This window comes from Saimiri boliviensis, chromosome X (genome assembly GCF_048565385.1).
Source record: "Saimiri boliviensis isolate mSaiBol1 chromosome X, mSaiBol1.pri, whole genome shotgun sequence".
Lineage (NCBI taxonomy): Eukaryota > Metazoa > Chordata > Mammalia > Primates > Cebidae > Saimiri > Saimiri boliviensis.
In genome coordinates, this window is record NC_133470.1 from 84062994 (window position 1) to 84085128 (window position 22135).

At 54.4% G+C, this 22135-nt stretch overlaps 2 protein-coding genes across 8 annotated transcripts in view; one reads left to right on the forward strand and one right to left on the reverse strand.

Moving 5' to 3' along the window:
• The window catches only part of IKBKG (inhibitor of nuclear factor kappa B kinase regulatory subunit gamma), a 23656-nt gene extending 12605 nt beyond the window's left edge, over positions 1 to 11051 (reverse strand). For 2 of the 5 annotated variants that reach the window (XM_010331806.3, XM_010331805.3), the window contains exon 1: positions 4386 to 4657. In XM_010331806.3, the coding sequence (XP_010330108.1) occupies positions 4386 to 4534 (149 nt within the window). In that variant the 5' untranslated portion in view covers positions 4535 to 4657. Of the gene's footprint in view, positions 1 to 4385; positions 4658 to 10866 lie in introns of those variants that run through there. The other 3 variants (XM_074392117.1, XM_010331808.2, XM_010331807.3) reach the window with 3 other exon arrangements.
• On the forward strand, positions 4598 to 20079 carry G6PD (glucose-6-phosphate dehydrogenase). 3 transcript variants are annotated; one of them, XM_003943917.4, is made up of 13 exons: positions 4598 to 4677; positions 5982 to 6109; positions 15386 to 15423; positions 15519 to 15627; positions 16101 to 16318; positions 16955 to 17113; positions 17289 to 17414; positions 17749 to 17842; positions 18292 to 18478; positions 18711 to 18946; positions 19043 to 19119; positions 19204 to 19296; positions 19403 to 20079. In XM_003943917.4, the coding sequence occupies exons 2-13, from the start codon at positions 5990 to 5992 to the stop codon at positions 19491 to 19493; spliced, it is 1548 nt and encodes a 515-aa protein (XP_003943966.1). In that variant the 5' UTR covers positions 4598 to 4677; positions 5982 to 5989; the 3' UTR covers positions 19494 to 20079. The 3 variants fall into 3 exon arrangements, with proteins under 3 accessions (XP_003943966.1, XP_039319925.1, XP_003943965.1); XM_039463991.2 differs by lacking the exon at positions 4598 to 4677 and adding an exon at positions 4904 to 5118 and having other exon boundaries at positions 19403 to 19586; XM_003943916.4 differs by lacking the exon at positions 4598 to 4677 and adding an exon at positions 5126 to 5348.
• The last annotated feature ends 2056 nt before the right edge of the window (positions 20080 to 22135 follow it).

Genomic DNA, 22135 nt, shown 5'->3' on the forward strand with positions numbered 1-22135 from the left:
CCCTGAGCCCTACACACCCCCAAGCACGAGAAGCGGAGGGTACCAGCCCCTCGGCCAGTGTAATGGGCTGAACGGTAGTCCCCTGAAAAGATATGCCCATGTTCTAACCCCTGGAACATATAAATGTGATTTTATTTGGGAAACGGTCTTTGCAGATATAGGATCTCAAGATGAGATCAATCTGGGTGACAGGGGTGGGCCCTAAACCCAACAACCAGTGTCTTTATGAGAGACAGAAGGGAGAAGCCAGAGGGAGACGCACAGGGGAGGGAGCCACATGGGGACTGAGGCGGAGACTGGACGGAGGCAGCCACAAGCCCAGGAATAACTGGGGCCACCAGAACCAGAGGGATGCAAGGGAGGGTCCCCCCTTAGAGCCTTTGAGGGTGCAGGCTTGCTAATCCTTGATTGTGGACTTCCGGTCTCCAGACTGTGAGATGACCACGTCTGCTGCTTTAAACCACCCACAACAGCCCTGGGAAACTCATGCACCTAGTAAGAGGGCTTACCACTCAGAGCCTGATGAGTGTTTCCTGGGACTAGGGGCAAGGGCAGAGGGGACATCTGGTGTCTAACAACATGTGCTGAAGAATCTAACAATGGGCTGTCAGCCTGAGACAGCGGGGTGGAGGGACAGGTTGAGTTGCTTGTGTTCTCTGGTGAACTAGAAGCAGACCACACAGGGCAGTGCCAGCCTGGAGCCCTTTGAAATCCTGCCCAGGAAGACTGACTATCAGGAGCTACAGGTACTGATACAGGCGACGGAAGCAGGCTTCAGGCGAGAGAAGATGACTTTAACGCCAGATTAACTTGGCCATTTTGACTGTTAACACCAATACTGTCCCCCTGAATACCCTACTGCAGCTGACATAGCTGATCACTTCCTCCTCAATCTACTTTCCACCTTTGGCTTTCAGAACAGCCCCTTCTCCTGGTTTACTCCCTATCTTGCTGGCTGCTCCTGCCCAGGCACTCTCACTGGGGTCCCACCCTTCATGTTGGGGTGCCCCAGGGCACTGTCCTAGGGGACATGTAACTGTGTAACTGTGTTCACTCCCACAGGAATTCTACCCAGTCTCATGGCTTCAACTCCAATCTTGGTGCTTAATTAGACCTCTTTTCTAAACTCCATATTCATTTATCAAACTCAACATTTCTACTTGGATACCTAGTAGTCCTCTCCAAATAAACCTCTCTAAGACCCCTGACATTCCCCAAAACCCAGATCTACCCAAGGCCTTCTTTGTTATCGGCTGATGGCAAATCCATCCTCCAGTTGTCAAAAGCCCTTTTTAATCCTTCTTCTCTCTCTCTCTGACACACACACACACACACACACACACACACACACGAGCACATCTAATCCATCAGGAAATCCTGTCAAAATGTATCCCCCAACCCATCTGATCACACTAAGCAATTTGTTTTTTCCTTTTTTTTTTTTTTTTTTTTTTTTAAGACGAGGTTTCACCATGTTGGTCAGGCTGGTCTTGAACTCCCAACCTCAGGTCATCCGCCCGCCTTGGCCTCCAAAGTGCTTGGATTACAGGCATGAGCCACCACGCCTGGCCCTCACACTAAGCAATTAACATTAACTGTTTAAGGTGTGATAATGATATTGTGGTTGTTTTTCAGAGTCCTGTCTCAGAGAGAGGCACACTTAAATGTTTAAAGATAATGTCTGAAAAACTAAAAACAAAAAAAATAAACAGAAAAGAAGATGATGTCTGAATTCACCGCCAAATAATCAGAAAACTCCTAGGTATATACCCGAGAGAAATGAAAACACATGTCTCCACATGAATGCTTGTAGCAGCATTACTCATAGCAGCCAGAGTGGAAACAACCCAAATGTCCATCAACTATGAATAAACAAAATCTAGTACATCCACATGCTATACCATGAACAAATCTTGCAAATACTATGTTAAGAAAAATAAATCACAAAAGATTAAATATTGTATGATTCTATTTATATGAGATGTCCACAATAGGCAAATCCATACACATAAAGTGGATTCATGGTTGCTAAGGAGAGTGCCACTTAAGGCTGGGGGAAAGACAGGGTGAGCTAAAGGGTATGGGGTTTCTTTGCGGGATGATGAAAATGTTCAGAAATTAGTGGTGATGGTTGCCCAACTCTGTGAATATACATACTACAAACCATTGAATTGTATACTTTTTTTTTTTTTTTTTTTTTTGAGACGGAGTTTCGCTCTTGTTACCCAGGCTGGAGTGCAATGGCACGATCTCGGCTCACCGCAACCTTCACCTCCTGGGCTCAGGCAATTCTCCTGCCTCAGCCTCCTAAGTAGCTGGGATTACAGGCAAGCGCCACCACGCCCAGCTAGTTTTTTGTATTTTTAGTAGAGACGGGGTTTCACCATGTTGACTAGGATGGTCTCGATCTCTTGACCTCGTGATCCACCCGCCTCGGCCTCCCAAAGTGCTGGGATTACAGGCTTGAGCCACCGCACCCCAGCCTGAATTGTATACTTTAAATGGATGAACTGTGTGACATGCTAATGACTTCTCAAGCTGTTACTGAAAATAACAATGGTGGCTGGGCGTGGTGGTTCACACATGTAATCCCAGCACTCTGGGAGGTCAAGGCAGGTGGAACACTTGAGGTCAGGAGTTCGAGGCCAGCATGGCCAACATGGCAAAACCCTGAATTTACTAAAAATGCCAAAACAAATAGCTGGGAGTGGTGGCGCATGCCTGTAATCCCAGCTACTTGGGAGGCTGAGGCAGGAGAATTGCTTGAACCTGGGAGATGGAGACTGCAGTGAGCCAAGATCGTGCCACTGCACTCCAGCCTGGACAACACAGTGAGACTGGGTCTCAAAAAAAAACAGGCCGGGCACGGTGGCTAGCACCTGTTATCCCAGCACTTTGAGAGGCTAAGGCAGGCAGATCACAAGGTCAAGAGATGGAGACCATCCTGGCCAACACGGTGAAACCCTGTCCCTACTAAAAATACAAAAATTAGCCGGGCGTGGTAGTGCGCGCCTGTAGTCCCAGCTACTTGGGAGGCTAAGGCAAGGAGAATCACTTGAACCTAGGAGGCAGAGGTTGCAGTGAGCCGAGATTGCGCCACTGCACTCCAGCCTGGTAACAGAGGGGGGCCCCATCTCCAAAAAAAAAAGAAAGGGAAAAAAAAGGAATTAATGGGAGAGGATTGCAAGGGGTATAAATTAAACAAAATTAGTCAAAAGTTAATAACTTGAATTGCTGAAATTGGGAACTGGGTAAGTAAGATTTACTATATTGGCCACGTGTAGTGGCTCACACCTGTAATCCCAGCACTTTGGGAGGCTGAAGCAGGCGAATCACCTGAGGTCAGGAGTTCGAGGTCAGCCTTGCCAAAATATAGTGAAACCCCATCTCTTCTAAAAATACAAAAATTAGCTGGGCATGGTGGCACATGTCTGTAGTCCCAGCTACTTGGGAAGCTGAGGCAGCAGAATCGCTTGAACCCAGGAGGAGGAGGTTACAGTGAGCTGAGATCATGCCATTGCACTCCAGCCTGGGTGAGAGCGTAAGACTCCGTATCTTAAAAAAAAAAAAAAAAAAAAGATTTGCTAATTTTTCTACTTTTGTACATTTTTGAAAATTTCAATAACAAAATGCTCAAAGCACCGTCTCTGAGCTGGATTGCTGCAATTACCTCTTAACAGGTCACCCTTTGTTTACTCTTGCCCCCTACGGTCTGTTCTCCCCACCACTGCTAGACCGATCAGTCTGAGGTAATTCCGATCACATTCCTCCTCTACTGAGAACCCTACCATGGTTACCCGTTGCCCTCTGCATAAAAGCCAACGTCCCCACAACGGCCTACAAGACCCTGTACCATCGGGTTCCTCATCCCCTCATCTCCAACCGTGCTCCCCTCCTCACTCTGCTCCAGCTATAGTGACCTCCGTGCTGTTCCTCTAATGTGCCACGACACCCCATTCATTGTCAGATCACAGAAACAGTATGAGAACGGGCAAATGTTGTTTTGCAAAATGAGCAAACAGGTACATGAAATAAGACATCTAGCTGCCAAACTATATTTTAGGCATTTTCAAAGAATTTAACGACCTTGACTGAGCGCAGTCAAGTTTGGTGAACAGAAAATGTCTCTGAACCAGAGGAGTCCCCGCACTAAGAGTATGGTCAGACCCTGCAGTGGAGGAGGAGGGAGGGGCAGCAACAGTCCAGGTCGCCGCCCAAGTAACCCAGGTTCTGAATCCGCCCGCCTCGGCCAGTGCTCCAGAAGCGCGCGGCAAGAACTGGCTGGGGCCCAAGAAGAGAAGAGAGCCAGAACGTTCGGGAGAGTCTCAGAAGCGGCGGAACGCCCTCTGATGGAACACTGTCCTTGGGGAAAAGGACACACACACCTGTCAGCAGAGTCCGTCAGATGTGAGAAGGGTGGAAGCGGCAGACTGTGAGCGCTGGTAGGGCCCCCGCACTGCGAGAAGGTCTCAGTTCCGCGGTCGCCCTTTCCTTCTCCGCTGTCGAAATCCCTGCTTCCGGCTTCCGGTGTCATAGCTGTGGGATCCGGAAGTACAAACACAAGCTCCGCCCCAGGAACACGAAAAGCCGGCGAGAGGTGTGAGGCCGCGGTAGAGCCGTATCCCGCTCCGGAGAGACGTTTGAGTCCGCCAGGCTCTGCCGGCCCGCGGAAGCTCGGTAATGATACGCACGACCGCCACCTTGCGGGGCGTCACAGCCTACAGGCCCCCTTGTCTCTCGGACAGCGGCGCCTAGCCTCAGGGAGCTCGGCCGCCCCGCCCTCGCCGGGGGAGGAGTCAACAACAGACTGCCCAATAGGGCCCGCTTGACCCACGAACAAGCGAGGGTTCCCGGGGGAGCGACGCTGCAGAAGGCCCCACCCAGGAGCCGAGGGACAGCCCAGAGGAGGCGTGGCCACGCTGCCGGCGGAAGTGGAGACTTCCGCGAGCCCGCGGGGCCGCCGGGGCAGGGAAAAACGGACAATGGGGATGGGGCCGGGCCGGCGATGGGGACGCAGGAGCACTGCGCGGAGCTGCACCCGTGCCCGCCTAGACATCGGGGATGCGGGGCAGCGGCAGCAGGGACCGCAGGCCGCCAGCAGGCCGGCCTCCAGCGCAGGTGCCTGAGGGGCGGGGCTGGCCTGGGATGCGCGCGCACGCGCCCTCTCCCCGCCCGCACTAGGGGTGGCAGCCAAGGCCCCGCCCCTCGCGCCTGGCCTGAGGCGGGTCGGCTCAGCCGAGGCTCCCGCCCCCGCCCCACCGTTTAATTGGGCTGGCGGGGCTCAGTCCCCGGAAACTGCCGTGTGCTTCGGGGCTGCGAGCGCGGAGGGCGGCGGCGACTAAGCTCAGGTATCTGGGCGGACGGGCGAGCTCCGCGCTGGCTAAGGGGCGTACTTCCCTGCGCTGCGCCGCGCAGCGATAAAATGCGCGATGTTTGCTGTGGTTGAGAACCGAGCAGAATCGAGAGGGTCTTAACCGATCCCTTTATACCCTGTACCTCCTCTCTTGGGCCCCTGAGGACCCTGAGACCCCGAGAGGGAAGGGGACTTGCAGGCCGGGGTCACCCAGATTGGCAAGGGGAGGTCAGGAGCTGAACTCCAGCATCTGCACCATCTAACACGCTCCAGGTCATTGTGGCGTTCCCGCTACAGTCGAGAGTGAGATGGTCCTGGGCATGTAGTTCCATGTCCCACAAGGATTTTACTCGGTTGCCCAGAATTGATGCTCTAGCTGGAATCCACCAATGCTTTGGGTAGTTTTGGAAAGTACACGCTGAATGAACGTTGCCTGGGAGAATGTGGCTGGAGCCCAGAACCAGCAGTTTCTAACCCATCACCCACTCCCCAACGCCCAGCCGTTCACAAGTAGTAGTTTTGGTAATCAGGCTTCACCCCTGTGAGACCCCAGAGGAACTCTCAGGAAAGGGGCTAACTTCTCAGTGCTCTTCTGTTCTGCCTTGTTAACGAGCCTTTCTTCCACCAGACAGCGTTATGGCAGAGCAGGTGGCCCTTAGCCGGACCCAGGTGTGCGGGATCCTGAGGGAAGAGCTGTTCCAGGGCGATGCCTTCCATCAGTCGGATACACACATATTCATCATCATGGGTGCATCGGTGAGTCTCTCCCAGGACCCAATCCTAAAAGCCAGGAAGTGCCTGCTCCATGCCTCAGCTTTTCTCACTAATTGTTGTAGGGCCGCATACACTATGCTAGATTGAGCTCCTCCTCCTACTCCTGCTAGCGCCAGGATCATCCCGGCACTACCTGATGTGCATGCACTTGCAAGACATTTCTTTTTTTTTTAAGACGGAGTTTCACCATCTTGGTCAGGCTAGTCTTGAACTCCCGACCTCAGGTGATCCGCCCGCCTTGGCCTCCAAAGTGTTTGGATTACAAGGCGTGAGCTACCGCGCCCAGCCTAAGACATTTCTTTTTTTTTTTTTTTTTTTTTTTTTTTTTGGGAGATGGAGTTTCACTGTGTCTCCCAGGCTGAAATGCAATGGCGTGATCTTGGCTCACTGCAACCTCTGCCTCCTGGGTTCAAGCGGTTCTCCTGCCTCAGCACCCCCAAGTGGCTAAGATTACAGGCATGCACCACCACATCCGCCTAATTTTTGGGTTTTTTTTGTTTGTTTGTTTGTTTGTTTTTTGAGATGGATTTCGCTGTTGTTACCCAGGCTGGAGTGCAATGGCGCGATCTCGGCCCACCGCAACCTCCGCCTCCTGGGCTCAGGCAATTCTCCTGCCTCAGCCTCCTGAGTAGCTGGGATTACAGGCACGCGCCACCATGCCCAGCTAATTTTTAGTATTTTTAGTAGAGACGGGGTTTCACCATGTTGACCAGGATGGTCTCGATCTCTTGACCTCGTGATCCACCCGCCTCGGCCTCCCAAAGTGCTGGGATTACAGGCTTGAGCCACCGCGCCCGGCCCATTTTTGTATTATTAGTAGAGACGGGATTTCACGTTGGCCAGGCTGGTCTCAAACTCCTGCTCTCAGGTGAAGTGCTGGGATTACAGGCCTGAGCCACTGCGCCCCGCTGCAAGACATTTCTGAAACCTGTGCCTAGCCACTGAATGTAGTCCTTAGTCCTGGAGTTGCAAGGTCTCTGGGGGCTGTCTAGTTGGACTTCTTGGGGAAAACAGGGACTGCTGTTCATTCTGTGGTTTTTCCAAACCTGTTCATGCCTTAACAAATGAGTTCCTAAGGCAGGATCTGAGACTCAATCTCTGCCTCTCGCTCTCTAAGACTTCAAGTTCTCTGGAGACAAACACTCAGCCTTTCTTTGGACACTGGCTCTTTGCCTCAATTTGCAAAGCCTACCAAGGAGCTCTGCTTCACCCCTCCTGGACCCAGTTGTCCAGCTTGTGGAACTGCCATTTTGTACTCACAGGAAAGACCAAAGAATAGTATAGCATGAGGATTTACATGGGAGGGGAGGGAGGAGAGGAAGGGGCGGTTCTAATAGAGCCATCACCCAGACTGGAGCACCCTCCCCTGTGTCCCATGGGGCAGTGAGACTGTACAGGGACTGATGGAACAAGAGCTTCATCTCAAATTACACATGGTCTCAGTTTTCACTTTTAATCCTGGATGCACTCAATCTGCTCACTACCGTATGACCATCTTTGCCATTAATTTACCTTGTAACCAGGCCAGGCACTGTGGCTCACGCCTGTAATCCCAGCACTTTGGGAGGATCACTTGAGGTCAGGAGTTCAAGACCACCCTGGTCAACACAGTGAAACCCCATCTCTACGAAAAATACAAAAAATTAGTTGGGCATGGTGGCAGGCACCTGTAATCCCTGCTACTCAGGAGGCTGAGGCAGAGGTTTCGCCATGAGCCAAGATTTCACCATTCCACTCCAGTCTGGGTGACAAGTGCAAAAATCTGGCTCAAAAAAAAAAAAGCCTCGTAACCTTGAGCAAGAGCTCTCTCAGAACTAATTAGCTCTTCCTCATCATGTGTCCCTGAGTGCTGGATGAGCTTAGTGGTTCTTTGTTCACATACAACAACGCACTGTCACAATTTGCAAACCTACTCCTTGACACCTTTGTACTTCTGATCAGAACTTAAAAAAGGAGAGCCAAAAAGAATGAGCAGGCAGCCGAGGAAGAAGTAAGGAAGGGCCACCCGAAGCACTGTCCTCTGACTCCGCGTATGCCTGAGACCCAGGAGAGGTACCCAGGTGGAGCCCACAGTGGATTGGGCTTGCCCTCAGCCCCAGCCTAGTCCCCTCAGAAGAGCCATACCTAGCCAGGCCCCATGACTCACCCCTGTAGTCCCAACACTTTGGGAGACCGAGGTGGGCAGATCACCTGAGGTCAGGAGTTTGAGACTAGCCTGGTCAGCATGACAAAACCCCGTCTCTACTAAAAATACAAAAATTAGCCGGGCATGGTGGCGCCTGCCTGTAATCCCAGCTACTCAGGAAGCTGAGGCAGGAGAATTGCTTGAACCTGGGAGGCAGAGGTTGCAATGAGCCAAGATCGCACCACTGCCCTCCAGCCTGCGCAACAGAGTGAACGAAACTCCATGTCAAAAAAAAATTAAAAGAGCCATACCTGCATCAATCACAAACCTGACCACCTAGGACTCTGACCATTAAGCCCTTAGTCCAAGAAGCAGACTGGAGGAGAAGGTAACTGAGGATGCTTTCTCCTTTCCCCGTCTCCACCCCATGCTGTCACAAGGACACTGCAGCACAGCAGTCCAGGCCACAATGATGGCTTAGGACTCCAAGCCTTCAGCTCTCATTAGGCACCTCACTGAGCATCCAAGTTTGCTGTGTGAGCAAGTGTTTTCCTTTCTCTGACTTGTCAGCCTTTCATGTACCAAATGGCAGCTTTGAAATGAGTGTCCAGGATCCTTAGGCTTTCCCAAGCTGATTGTGTCATTTCACTGTCTTCACCTGTGGCCAGCTTGGGATTGGGCAACTTTGCTTTGTTGAAATCAGTAGGGTTCCCCTTTGCTCTCCTCTGCTCTGAGAGTGACAACTAGAGGCTTTCAAAGCAGAAATAGAAAGTGCCAGCTCCAGCACTGTGGGCAGGGGACAAGGGGCCCTCTCTCTGAAGGGCCTCGTGGTTGGTTTCTTCCTCTTCCTGCTGCGGGTGGGGGTGGCACGCTCAGGCAGCACCTGGAGCCGCTCCCGCTCCCAGGCTCCTCCCGTGCCTGATGCCTCACTCGATGCGGGAGGTACACAGGGTGGCGCTTGGGGGCACACAATCCTAGAATCTGCTGCTCCAGGAAAATAGCCCATTTTCCATTCATTCAGCGGAGAGTAATCGGGCACTTCTGGGTGACAGCAGCCAGTCCCTGCCCTCCTCATGGGACCTATGTGCTGTGGTGGCCGGGGAACCACGGCAAGGAAGCAGACCAGCAAGAGCTCAGGCTGGCATGTGTTTCAGAAGATCCATGTGGGCCCTGTGTTCCCAGCCCCCCAGAGCACATAGATCCCACAAGGAGTGCCTGGAGAGCAAGCCTGCCAGGGCAGGCTGGGGAGCTCCCACACAAAAGGAAGAGCAAATGCCCGAAGCCCCGAGCTGGGAACTAGCTCAGCGTGACCTAGAAACTGCAAGCAGGCAAGTGGCTGGCAGACCCACAGCCAGGCAAGCGGGACACCCCGGGGCAGGCTGGACCCACGTGGCCTTCCTCTGTCCCTTCCTCCTCCTGGCCAGCTTACCCAACGCTTGCCCACACACCCAGCTTCCTTCCTGGGGGCCCTGATGATGGCTCAGAGTTACCAAGTGGGCCACTTCCCACCTTCTCAAGACTCCCGCCCCTACCAGAAAGGGAGCCGAGGCACTCACTGCCCTCTTCCAGGAAGCTCTGGCCTTGCAGCCCAGTGCGTGCCTGGAACAGCATCGGGAACTCGATGAGGCTGGAGAGCCTCACAGGGAGTGAGGGGAAGAGACTTGGACCGAGAGTCTACGGGGCCCTCACCTCTCTGGGCCTCAGTTTCCCCACCTGGATCACAAGGGCCATGGGCTTGCTGGGCGTTCAGGATGCATCCTGATGATGGGCCCCTGCAAGGGATGACCCAGCGGCCCCCACCCCTCCCTTTCCTCAGAACATTTCTGGGCTGACTTCTCCGTTGGTCCGATAAGATTCTTGCTGTGTCATGATGATGTTGGCACTCTCCCAAAGCTCCAGTGACTCATGAGCCCCTGGGTTTAGGAGGGAGGCCCTTTTGTTGGTTTTTCAGCTGAGCTAACTCAGCAGCCCCCAGGTTCTCTGGCCCCAGTGGCCAGGAACCAGCTGGGCCCCTGCCAAGGCCCAGGGCCCCACCCAGGGAGTCTGGGCAGGTCCTTGACCCTAGCGACCCTTGGGGATGGGATGGCCCACCCCTGCCGGCCCTCCAGCAGGCATCGCCCTCTACCATGAAACCCTCATGCCAAGACAAGAGCTGTAGCGATTTGGGTTTATAAAACAGGTCATGGCCTATGTCCCTTTGCCCTGGCCTAGCCAAACATTGGTGGCTGGAGATTAATCATGTCCTGCTTCTACTAAGTCACCCTGTGTCCTTGAGAAGGTCCCTCCCCTGCTGTGGTCCTCAGGAAAGAGGAGGGCATGGGGAAAATGAGACACTCCCAACCGCTTCTCACTAAGGACCCCTTGAATTATCCCCAGCCACATGACAGGAGTAGACTCTTGACTAAGCTGTCAAGAGTCTTCCCATGTCTTCCTGTGCTTGTCCCTCCAGAAAGTCCCAGTAGAGCGCTGCAGCCAGCTGGGAGGGCAGGGCTAGCCCTGAGCCCTGAGGAGAGCAGCTCAGTCTGGCTCTGCTCGGCTCAGCTCAGCTTAGCTCCCCGTCACCATGGGAGGGAGCTGCCTGGCCTTCCCCCACCCACGCTATCCTCTGTCTTACCTCGCCTCACCTCTCAGGTGACTCGGAGCCCAGCAGACGGTCGGTTGCAGGGGCTGAGCTGGAACAAGGCGAACAGGTTCAATCTCCAGTTAATCCCAAAGGGAGCAGCAGGAACAAACAGCCTGGAGCGTGGGGCCGCTGTGACTCAGCAGACCAGTCTCCTGCCACCAGTACCTTCCTGGAGTCTGTCCCGATGCCTCCTGATCTACCAGAATTTGGTCATGAGCAAACATGACCTGCTTTGAGTGAGGCTTAGAGGTATTTGCAGGCTGTGGTTATGACCGTTTCATTCAGGGGCAAGTTAGTTCCCAGCGAGCTGGCCTTTTCTGTGTGCGGGGCCAACACTGAGTTGATGTGACGTGGCCACTGTTCCCCTCCCCAGTCCCACTGATGGCAGGGTGCTGTGAGGAGTAGAATAGAGGAGCTCCTACCCCAGGGTGAGGGGTCGTCTGAGCTGGACTTAGAAGGATGCAGAAGGAAGAGGTCCTTGTGGCTTCAGGGAGCAGCAGGTCGGACTCTAGGAGGCTGCGCTGGGCTTCATGTCGGGTAGCACTGGGTGAGAAGGTCTCGTGGGTGGTCCAAGCCCAGCTGGTGGCAGGGCTGGAACTTTATTTCGAAGATGGTCACTGCAGCATCTGGGGGGCAAGGAGACCATTTATAAAGGTTTCATGTGGCAGTTACAGGAGAGCCCCACTCCAGAGTGCTAAAGAGATAAATGGCGAGTGGCTAGCAGACACGGGCCAGAGTGGAGGGAACCAGCCCCCAGATACCAACACTGACAACCCTGGTTTGGGAACAGCCCACTGTGGGGACGCTGGGGTCCCAGTGCAGCCTGGAGATGACCCGCAGACACTTGTAACTGGGCTGGGAAGAAACTCCCACCTGAAGCCCCGCACCGAGCTCACCCAAGGAATGGCAGAAGCAGAGCACACAAGGCACGCACATCACAGCGATTTCCCAGCTGGAAGCCTGTCTCTGGGTGGAGGCACGTGTGCTGGTGGCACAGCCTCCGTTCTGTAATGGCTCACAGAAACAGACCCATCCATGGTTGCAGTGTCTGATCGCTTTGAAGAGCATGTCTTTTGTTTTCATCTATCTGTGTGAGATGGAGTCACTGTCACCCAGGCTGGAGTGCAATTGGCTATGCACCCTCATCACAAAAAAAGGCCATTATCATCTCCCCAGAAAGTTCCTGGGTGCCCGTTTCCAGCCAGTCTACCCCCTGCTCCAGGCAACCGCTGGTCTGATTTCTGTCACAATGGGTTGGGTTTGCCTATTCCAGACCTCCATGAGAGGGAGCTTGTAGAGGATTGCACCTCTGATACCGAGGTTTCCCAGTGTTGCTGAGTAGTGTCATTGTTTGAATGCATAGTTTGCAGGTTCGCATGTTAATTCAAGTGTTTGACTTCTTTCCAGTTTGGGGCCATTCATGTCCAAGACTGTGTGTGGACATCCACTTTCATTTCTCTTGAGTACTACCTAGGAGTAGAACGGCTGGGTTGCATGACAGGCGTGTGCTTCTCTTGATCAGAGACTTCCAGACTGTCGGGGAGCTCCTGGACCATCTCACAGCCCAAACTTATGCCACTTTTATTTTCTTGCCTTACTGCACTTTAATTGTTCCTGATTGCTTAAAGGAATTATGAACATTTCCATATTTCCCATAAGTATGATATTTGTAGTATTTGCAAGGATGATGGTTTGGGGTTGGGTTGGGTTGGGTTTGTTTTGTTTTTGAGACAAAGTCTAGCTTTGTTGCCCAGGCTAGAGTGGCGCCATCTCGGCTCACTGCAGCCTCCACCTCCTGGGTTCAGGCGAGTCTCCTGCCTCAGCCTCCTGAGTAGCTGTGATTACAGGCACGTACCACTGCCCCCAGATAATTTTTGTATTTTTAGTAGACGTGGGGTTTCACCATGTTGGCCACACTAGTTTTGAACTCCTGACCTTGAGTGATCTGCCCACCTCGGCCTCCCAAAGTGCTGGCATGACAGGCGTGAGCCACCACACCCAGCCAGGATGGTGTTTAATAGATGCTCTTTATCAGGTTAAGGAAGTTCCCTTATATTCCTCCTCTAGTAAGAGTTTTATCATGAATAGGTAATTTCTGAAACACTTCATCTACAACTGTTGGATTGAGCAAGATTGCTAGATTTAAAATATCAAAACATAGCAGTAGGCAGAGATTTCTTAGTTTTTCTTCTATAATCTCTTCATATGGTGAATTTCAGTGATTGATTTTTTTTCTGTTATATCAAACCAACTTTTTATTGACAGAATAAACTCAACTTGCTACCAATGTGTTACTGTTTTGAACACTGCAGGATTTGGTTTGCTGCTATTTACTTTCTTTTTTTAAAAGAGACATGGTCTCCCTCTGTCACCCAGGCTCGAGTGCAGTGGTGCAATTGTGACTCACCCACACCTCGATTCCTGTGCTCAGCTCCTGGGAGGATCCTGGATTCCTCCCACCTCAGCCTTCCAAGTACCAGGACCACCAGCATGTACCACACGCCCAGCTTCATTTTTTACTTTTATTTTTGTAGAGTTGGGGTCTCACTATGTTGCCCAAGCTCATTTCAAACTCCTGGGTTGGGGCTGGGCATGGTGGCTCTCGCCTGTTATCTCAGCACTTTGGGACTCTTTTTGAGGCGGGCAGGTCACTTGAGCCCAAGAGTTCAAGACCAGCCTGGGCAATATGGGAAAACCCTGTCTCTACAAAAAATTAGCTGGGTGTGGTGGCATGTACCTGTAATCCCAGATACTCAGAAGGCTGAGGTGGGAGGATTGCTTAAGCCCAGGAGGCAGAGGTTGCAGTGAACTGAGATCATGCCACTACACTCCAGCCTGGGTGACAGTGAGACCACATCTCAGAAAAATAAAAACCTCCTGGGTTCAAGCAGTCCTCCCACCTTGGTCTCCCAAAGTGCTGGGATGTGTGAACTGTGGCCGGCCTGCTGATGTTTCCTGTGGGATTTCTGCATCTGCATGTGTGTGTGAATGAGGCTGATGGGTTTTCCCATGTGCCTTTCTCATCAGGTTTCGGTACCAAGGCTCTGCAGGCCCTATAAGGTGGCTTGAGAAGTGTTCCCCTTTCTTCATTCTGCAGGAAGAGTTTGGTTCAGGCTGGGGTTCTCTTTCCCTTGCATTTTGGCTCTCTGTGCCAGGAGGTTCAGAAGGTTGTCTCTGTGGGATCCCTTGCCCTTTTTTTTTTTTTTTTTTTTTTTTTCTTTGGCATGGAGTCTCGCTCTGTCACCCAGGCTAGACTGCAGTGGTGCGATCTCGGCTTACTGCAACCTCTGCCTCCCAGATTCAAGCAATTCTCCTGCCTCAGCCTCCAGAGTAGCTGGGATTACAGGTGACCGCCACCACACCTGGCTGATTTTTGTACTTTAGTAGAGACGGGGTTTCGCCATGGTGACCAGTCTGGTCTTGAACTCCTGACCTTAGGTGATCTGCTTGCCTTGGCCTCCCAAAGTGCTGGGATTACAAGCGTAAGCCACAACACCCAGCCCCATTGCTCTGTTTGAGTAGATTGGATTTTTCTAGAAATTTGTCCATCTCATCTAGGTTGTCAGGCGTGAAATAAAGTTCATAAAACCCTCTCCTGTGTCCTGTCTGGGACTTTGTCCGATTGTACCAATTATTTGTGCTCTTTTTAAAAAGCAGCCATGCCAGAGGATTGTCTGTTTCTATCAGTCTTTTTCAAACACTACCAGCTTCCAGCTTTGTTCATATTTTCTTTGGGTTAGCTTTTCATTTTATTAATTTTACTTGTCATTATTTCCTTCCTTGTAATTCAGCTTACAGTTCTATCCTTTTTCTCGCTTCTTTTTTTTTTTTTTTTTTTTTTTTTTTTTTTTTTTTTTTTAAGACAGAGTCTCGCTCTTGTCACCCAGGCTGGAGTCCAGTGGTGCGATCTCAGCTCACTGCAACCTTCGCCTCCTGGGTTCAAGCGATTCTCCTGTGTCAGCCTCCTGGGTAACTGGGATTACAGGCACTCGCCACCACGCCTGGCTAATGTTTGTATTTTTAGTAGAGGAGGGGTTTCAACATGTTGGCCAGGCTGGTCTTGAACTCCTGACCTCAGGTGATCCACCTGCCTCGACCTTCCAAAGTGCTGGGATTACAGGCGTGAGCCACCATGCACAGCCCTTTTTCTCACCTCTTAAGCGGAATGCTTAGCTCTTTATTTTTGAGCCAGTCTTTTTGCTAACGTAAGCATTTGAGGTCACATCTCACAAATTTGGCTACGTGGTACTTCCGTCATCCCTCAGTTCTACTGAATTGAATTTTCAGGTTTTCTTCTGGAATGCAGGAGACGCGTTTCTGTGTTCCAGGTCAGGGGAAGGGCGGGCACAGGCTTGAATCTTGGGGCTCCTCTGTGTGTATATCAGGGCAAGACAGATATGCTTGTGGCCGGGTAGTGATCCTGCATGGTGCCCAGATTACCAAGGGTGGAGGATGATGTAGGTCATGTCCCCAGCCACGTCTAACTACACACCTGTTCTCTCTGCCACAGGGTGACCTGGCCAAGAAGAAGATCTACCCCACCATCTGGTAAGCATGTCCCCCCGCTACCCCTGTGACCTCCCGCCTGGGACCGGCCTGGCCCTGCCCTGCTGGCCCTGATTACGGCTGTGCTCTGCCCGCAGGTGGCTGTTCCGGGATGGGCTTCTCCCCGAAAATACCTTCATCGTGGGTTATGCCCGCTCCCGCCTCACAGTGGCTGACATCCGCAAGCAGAGTGAGCCCTTCTTCAAGGTGGGTGGCATCAGGGCCTCCCCTCTCCACCGACCTCGGGTGGCCACCAAGGGGACCTCCCCCCATCCCATCCTGAGATGCTCTCTCCCGTCCTGATGATCCACCTGCTCTCACATTCCCTTGAGACCCCCACTCTGTGACCAGGACTCACGGGTCCCATCCTGCTGTGGTGTGCTGCCATTTTCTCATGATTTTGGGGAGAGTGCTTTCTCCAGTGTACTCCCAGGTCAAAGTGTCCTGAAATCTGGCCTCCGTCTCAAGGCACCAGATCCCCAGCCTGGGGCAGGGTCTGTGCTGCCTGCCTTGGCCTCCCTCACTCTGGATGTGCAAAGCTGCTGAGATGGGGCTGATCCCAGCATGGGACTGGGACACTGACTTCTGAGGGTGCTCTCCCTGGGCCTCCAGGGAAGACCCCTGGGGCAGAACAGACATGGACTGAGAGGGGCTGACGTCTGTCCGTCTGTGTCTCCTAGGCCACCGCAGAGGAGAAGCTCAAGCTGGAGGACTTCTTCGCCCGCAACTCCTATGTGGCCGGCCAGTATGATGATGCAGCCTCCTACCAGCGCCTCAGTAGCCACATGAACGCCCTCCACCAGGGGTCACAGGCCAACCGCCTCTTCTACCTGGCCTTGCCCCCAACTGTCTACGAGGCTGTCACCAAGAACATCCACGAATTCTGCATGAGCCAGACGTAAGGCCTGCCCTTGCCCTCGCCCTCCTTTCCCTTCTCCTGAGCTGGGCCAGGCAGTGCTCCCCACTGCTCTAAAGAGCACCCTCGTGCCCGAGATCCGGGCAGCGCATCCATCCCCTGGTGCATCCATGGCGCTGGGGCCATCCCCACCAAGAACACAAGGTGGCAGCATTGCTTCACAAAACACCCGCTGCCTGCTCACTCCGCTTTTCCAGAGGTCCAGCCAGGCCGCTAGGTGGTAGCCTCGCTCCACGAGTGCAACATGGCCCACGCTGGCTCTAGTCCTCTGGCCGGTTTTGAATGCAGAATGCCATGGTAATGTTCTACAGCGGTCCTTTTCCCATTTTCAAACCAATGAGGAAGCTGTGCCCCGGACACCTCCCTCTGCTCCCCTACGAGCCACCAGGCCACTCCAATCCACTGGGGACCCAGCATGAGGCAGTAGGGGAATGGGCTCCCTGGAGCATGCCAGCAATGCCACCCTGGCACCCAGGGTGGGAAGCATTCCTGGAGATGTTGAACCACGGGGTCGTCAGGGAACACAAGGCAGGGGAGGTGGCCATGGGGGCTGAGGAGGTTCTGGCCACTACTCTCCAGGGAGGGTGTTAGGGTGACGCAGCTCGGGGTTCCCCGCAGTGGCTGGAACCGCGTCATCGTGGAGAAGCCCTTCGGGAGGGACCTGCAGAGCTCCGACCGGCTGTCCAACCACATCTCCTCCCTGTTCCGTGAGGACCAGATCTACCGCATCGACCACTACCTGGGCAAGGAGATGGTGCAGAACCTCATGGTGCTGAGGTGCGGCCGAGCCCTGGCGGGGGACCCGGGCTGGGGTGGTGCTCAGGAGCCTCGCTTGGCCGCTGCCTCCCCAAGGACAAATTTCTCCAGAACTCGGGCAAGGGTAATCTCTTCCACGTGGCCCCTGCGCCACAGAGGCCTTAGGGCGGTTCCACCACCTTGCCCCTCTCTGCAGATTTGCCAACAGGATCTTCGGCCCCATCTGGAATCGGGACAACATCGCCTGTGTGATCCTCACCTTCAAGGAGCCCTTCGGCACTGAGGGCCGCGGGGGCTATTTCGATGAATTTGGGATCATCCGGTGAGAGCCCTTCGCTTCCCTGTCTTGGGGGAGCACCTCCTCATCCTGCAGTTCCAAACCTGAGTTTCTGAGCTGTCAGAGGGTGCTGGAAAGGGCGGGACCTCTGCACAGCCAAGCACCCCACGGTTTCATGATTCAGTGACAGTGTCACCATGTCCTACTTTGATTTAAGGGGACCTGGAAGACAAGGGGGACCAGGAAATGAGTCTTGCAGCTTGTCACTAGGAAGCCTTGTTTGGGGCCTCCAGGCCCTGGAACCAGGTCAACAGGGTGGGGAGCTAAGGTGAATCTGGAAGCTATGCCCAACCAGAGCTCTGGCATCTTCTTTCCTCAGGGACGTGATGCAGAACCACCTCCTGCAGATGCTGTGTCTGGTGGCCATGGAGAAGCCAGCCTCCACCAACTCTGATGACGTTCGTGATGAGAAGGTGGGGGGTAGTCCCTGGTCCCTGGGACCATGCTCCATTGTGGGCCCATCTGTGACGCACTGAGCAGGAGCGCACATGCAGAGCAGGTGTCCTCATCCCCAGAGAAGCAACCAGCTCTGAGCACAGCGTGGCCTCCCGGGGGTGACCTGGACTGGGAATCCCAAACCCCAGGTTGTCATGTCCAAGGTTTGAGAGTCGATATGAGACCAGGTCAGGCCATTGCATCTCTGGGCCTCAGCTTTTCCATCAGAATAGACTTGAGATGGACCAGGGTTGTCCTGGAGGACCCTCAGGGAGGAGCCTGGAGCTGGGCCTCCAGCACAGTGAGCAGAGCTGAGCAGGGGCCTCCTCTTTCCTTGAGGGCTGCCCGTCAATGGCCGCAGTCACCCCCTGCACCACAGCTCCGCACCCACACGGCCTGTTCTCCCCACCCCCCGGCTTTCTCCCAGGTCAAGGTGTTGAAATGTATCTCAGAGGTGCAGGCCAGCAACGTTGTCCTGGGCCAGTACGTGGGGAACCCTGATGGAGAGGGTGAGGCCACCAAAGGATACCTAGACGACCCCACAGTGCCCCGCGGGTCCACCACTGCCACCTTTGCAGCTGTTGTGCTCTATGTGGAGAACGAAAGGTGGGATGGTAGGTGGCACCTTCAGGGCCCAGCAAGGTGGAAGTGGGCACGCATGCCCTTGGGAGGCCCTTCTCGCTGGGGACGGACTCGCTCACTGCTGGCCAGGGGAGGCCCGGCCTTGCGGGACATGGCACCCCTGCTGCAGTCATCTTTCATGTTTGCATGGCGCCGGCACCAGAGCTCCCACTCACACTCCACCCCGAGAGAGCTGCTGCTGAGGCCGTCCTTTCCCGCACGCAGGGGTGCCCTTCATCTTGCGCTGCGGCAAGGCCCTGAACGAGCGCAAGGCGGAGGTGAGACTGCAGTTCCACGATGTGGCAGGCGACATCTTCCACCAGCAGTGCAAGCGCAACGAGCTGGTGATCCGCGTGCAGCCCAATGAGGCCGTGTACACCAAGATGATGACCAAGAAGCCGGGCATGTTCTTCAACCCCGAGGAGTCGGAGCTGGACCTGACCTACGGCAACAGATACAAGGTGCCCCGGAGGATGGGCCCTGTGGGGGGGGCCTGGGCCTGGGGACTCTGTACGGTGGCCAGTGGTGGCATCAGCGGGACACCCTCTTCCTCACAGAACGTGAAGCTCCCTGATGCCTATGAGCGCCTCATCCTGGACGTCTTCTGCGGGAGCCAGATGCACTTTGTGCGCAGGTGAGCCCCGCCGTCCGCCCCGCGTGCCTTCTCCCTCCCTCCCTGTGTGTGGCCTGCCTCCCAAGCCACGCCATGTCCCCTCAGTGACGAGCTCCGGGAGGCCTGGCGGATCTTCACCCCACTGCTGCACCAGATCGAGCTGGAGAAGCCTCAGCCCATCCCCTACCTTTATGGCAGGTGAGAAAAGGGTGGGGGCTGGGGGCCGAGCCCACAGGCAGGGAGGCAGGGGTGCAGGGCGAGGGCAAAGCTCCCTCACGCTTCTCCTCCACCTGTCACTCTCCAGCCGAGGCCCCAGGGAGGCAGACGAGCTGATGAAGAAAGTGGGTTTCCAGTATGAGGGCACGTACAAGTGGGTGAACCCCCACAAACTCTGAGCCCTGGGCGCCCCCTCCACCCCTGCCACGGCCACCCTCCTTCCTGCCGCCCGACCCCAAGTTGGGAGGCCTCTGGGACCACTGGCCTCAGCTGCACATTCCCGGCCCCGGGCTTGGGCCACCCTGGCCTGCCCTCGCTGCTGCCATACCCGAACCCAGCTACATTCCTCAGCAGCCAAGGACTCGAGACTCGTTCTGTGACCATCCGGGGCCCCCCAGACCATGCCTGAGCCGGCCTCCTCCCCTCACTCCAGCCCGACGAAAGGAAGGAAGGAGGAGGGCCCTCTCGGCCACTGGGGCTCACTCCTGAGTGGGGTCTGGAGGGGGAGGAAAGGGGCAAGCGCCCACGCGAGAGAACCTGCCTGTGGCCTTGCCCACCAGCCTCAGTGCCACTTGACATTCCTCATCACCAGCAACATCTCAAGCCCCCTGGATGTCCCCTGTCCCACCAACTCTGCACTCCGTGGCCACCATGTACAACCTGTAGGCGGCCTCCCTGCTACAAGAAAAGCAGAAGCAGCAGCTGGGACCCTCCTGACCTCAACCCCTCCCCCCCCGCCCCCGCCATTAAATCCGCAAACAGCCCCTCCTGTCCCCTTGTCATTTGCTTCCTACTCCTGAAGTCACCGAGGTGCTTCCTCTGTGGCCTTCCCACCTTGGGCTCAATTCTGGTTTTGACCCCATGTCCAGCCGTGACCGTGCCTGGTGTCAGCCACCTCCTGAGTTTCCCTCTGCTGCATGCATGTTGTCATTGTGAGACCGCTTCCAGGCAGAAGGGCAGGAGTAACCTAGTGCCACACACTGGGCAGGTCAGCACAGGCCGCTTCTTTCTCCCAGTTCTGGAGGCTAGAGTGCAAGATCAAGTGCTCCCACCAGAGGCCCAAAAGGAGGGTCCTTCCTGCCCTCCAGCTCCTTGGGGGTCCAGGCGTCCTGCGCTGGTGGTCGCCTCACTACTCTGCCTCTCTTTTCATGGTGTGGCTTCTCATCCTCTATGTCCAGCAAGATCCTCCTAACTCAAGTAATGACATCTGCAGGCCCCCTATTTCCAAATAAGGTCACATCAGGAGATGCACTGGGGGGCCTCTGTTGAGCCCCTACCCTGCCCCCACACAGACAGCAGCCCCTGGGGGTTTCCATGTAGCATTTGTCCTGCCAGGTAGGTGGCAAGACCATACACCATGGTCCCTGCACTTGTGGCCTGGGTTCTGGGCGGTAAGGCCAGCAGGGAATCAAATGGCCAGGAAACGCCAGGGAGGAGTGTTCCACGCTGCATCCTGGTGTTCAGTTCCTGCTCCTATCCTCTGCACGGGGAGTGGCTCCTCTGAATTTTGGGAGGAAGGAAGTTACCAAGTTTACCTGGACCCTAGATGGGGAAGGAGGGAGCTGAATGGGGGCCAAGGACAGGTCACAGACTCTTAGGGGCTCTGTGCTCATAGGATTGGGGGCAGTGGTTTTGGTCCTCTGTCCTGGTGCCTGTGGCCTCCAGAAGAGGCCATGGTAAGGCCAACAGACAGGGTGGGCTGGGGGCTGACAGGGTGTGGCAAGGCTAAGCGGGGTAGACTCCAGGACAAGGTGCAACACCAAAGTGAAGCTGGGCATGGTGGCTCACGCCTGTAATCTCAGCACTTTGGGAGGCCAAGGTGGGCAGATCACTTGATGCCAGGAGTTTGAGACCAGCCTGGCCAACATGACAAAATCCCATCTCTACCAAAAAAAATACAAAATTTAGCTGGGCATAGTGGCAGGCGCCTGTGCTCCCAGCTACTCCGGAGGCTGAGGCAGAATTGCTTAAACCTGGGAGGCGGAGGGTGCAGTAAGCCAAGATGGCGGCATTGCAGTCCAGCCTGGGCAATAAGAGCAAAACTCTGTCTCAAAAAAAAAACAAAAGCACCAAGCGAGTGAGTGCAAGTCAATCCCAGGGTCTCTGCCAGCTCCACACAGTCACTTCCTCTGGGTCTCATGAATGTCACACACACACAGGGCAGCCACCACAAGGCTTCAATGAACCTGAGTTGGCAGTAACCTGGCAGGGCAGGTCCCTGAACATGTCTGCACTTATCCCACCCTGCCCTCAACCAACCCTGACCAACAAACCCTGTCTCAAAAAACAAAACTAGCCAGGCGCAGGAGCTCACACCTGTAATCCCAGCACTTTGGGAGGCCAAGGCAGGCGGATCACGATCTCAAGAGATCGAGACCATCCTGTACAACAGGGTGAAACCCCGTCTCTACTAAAAATACAAAAGTTAGCTGGGTGTGGTGGCACATGTATGTAGTCCTACTACTCCAGAGGCTGAGACAGAATTGCTTGAACCTGGGAGGCGGAGGTTGCAGTGAGAGCCGAGCTGACAATGCAGTGCTTGGTCCACAAGGGGAGATAATGAGAGATCGGGCCAGGGCATTCCACTGTCACCTCAGTTGCAGGTGCCTACACTGAGACAGGGACATAAGCCTGAGAAAATACACAACACAAACTGTACCCTGAACAAGAAGCCCATGAGCCCAGATCCACCCTGGCCCATTCCACAGGGTGACTCACATGGCCTCCCTGACCCCTGCCAACCAGTTCAAGACTGTAGCCCTGTTTTCCACCCTTCTGTCTCTGCCTGCAATGCCAAAGAATCAATTTGCTTTTTCTTTTT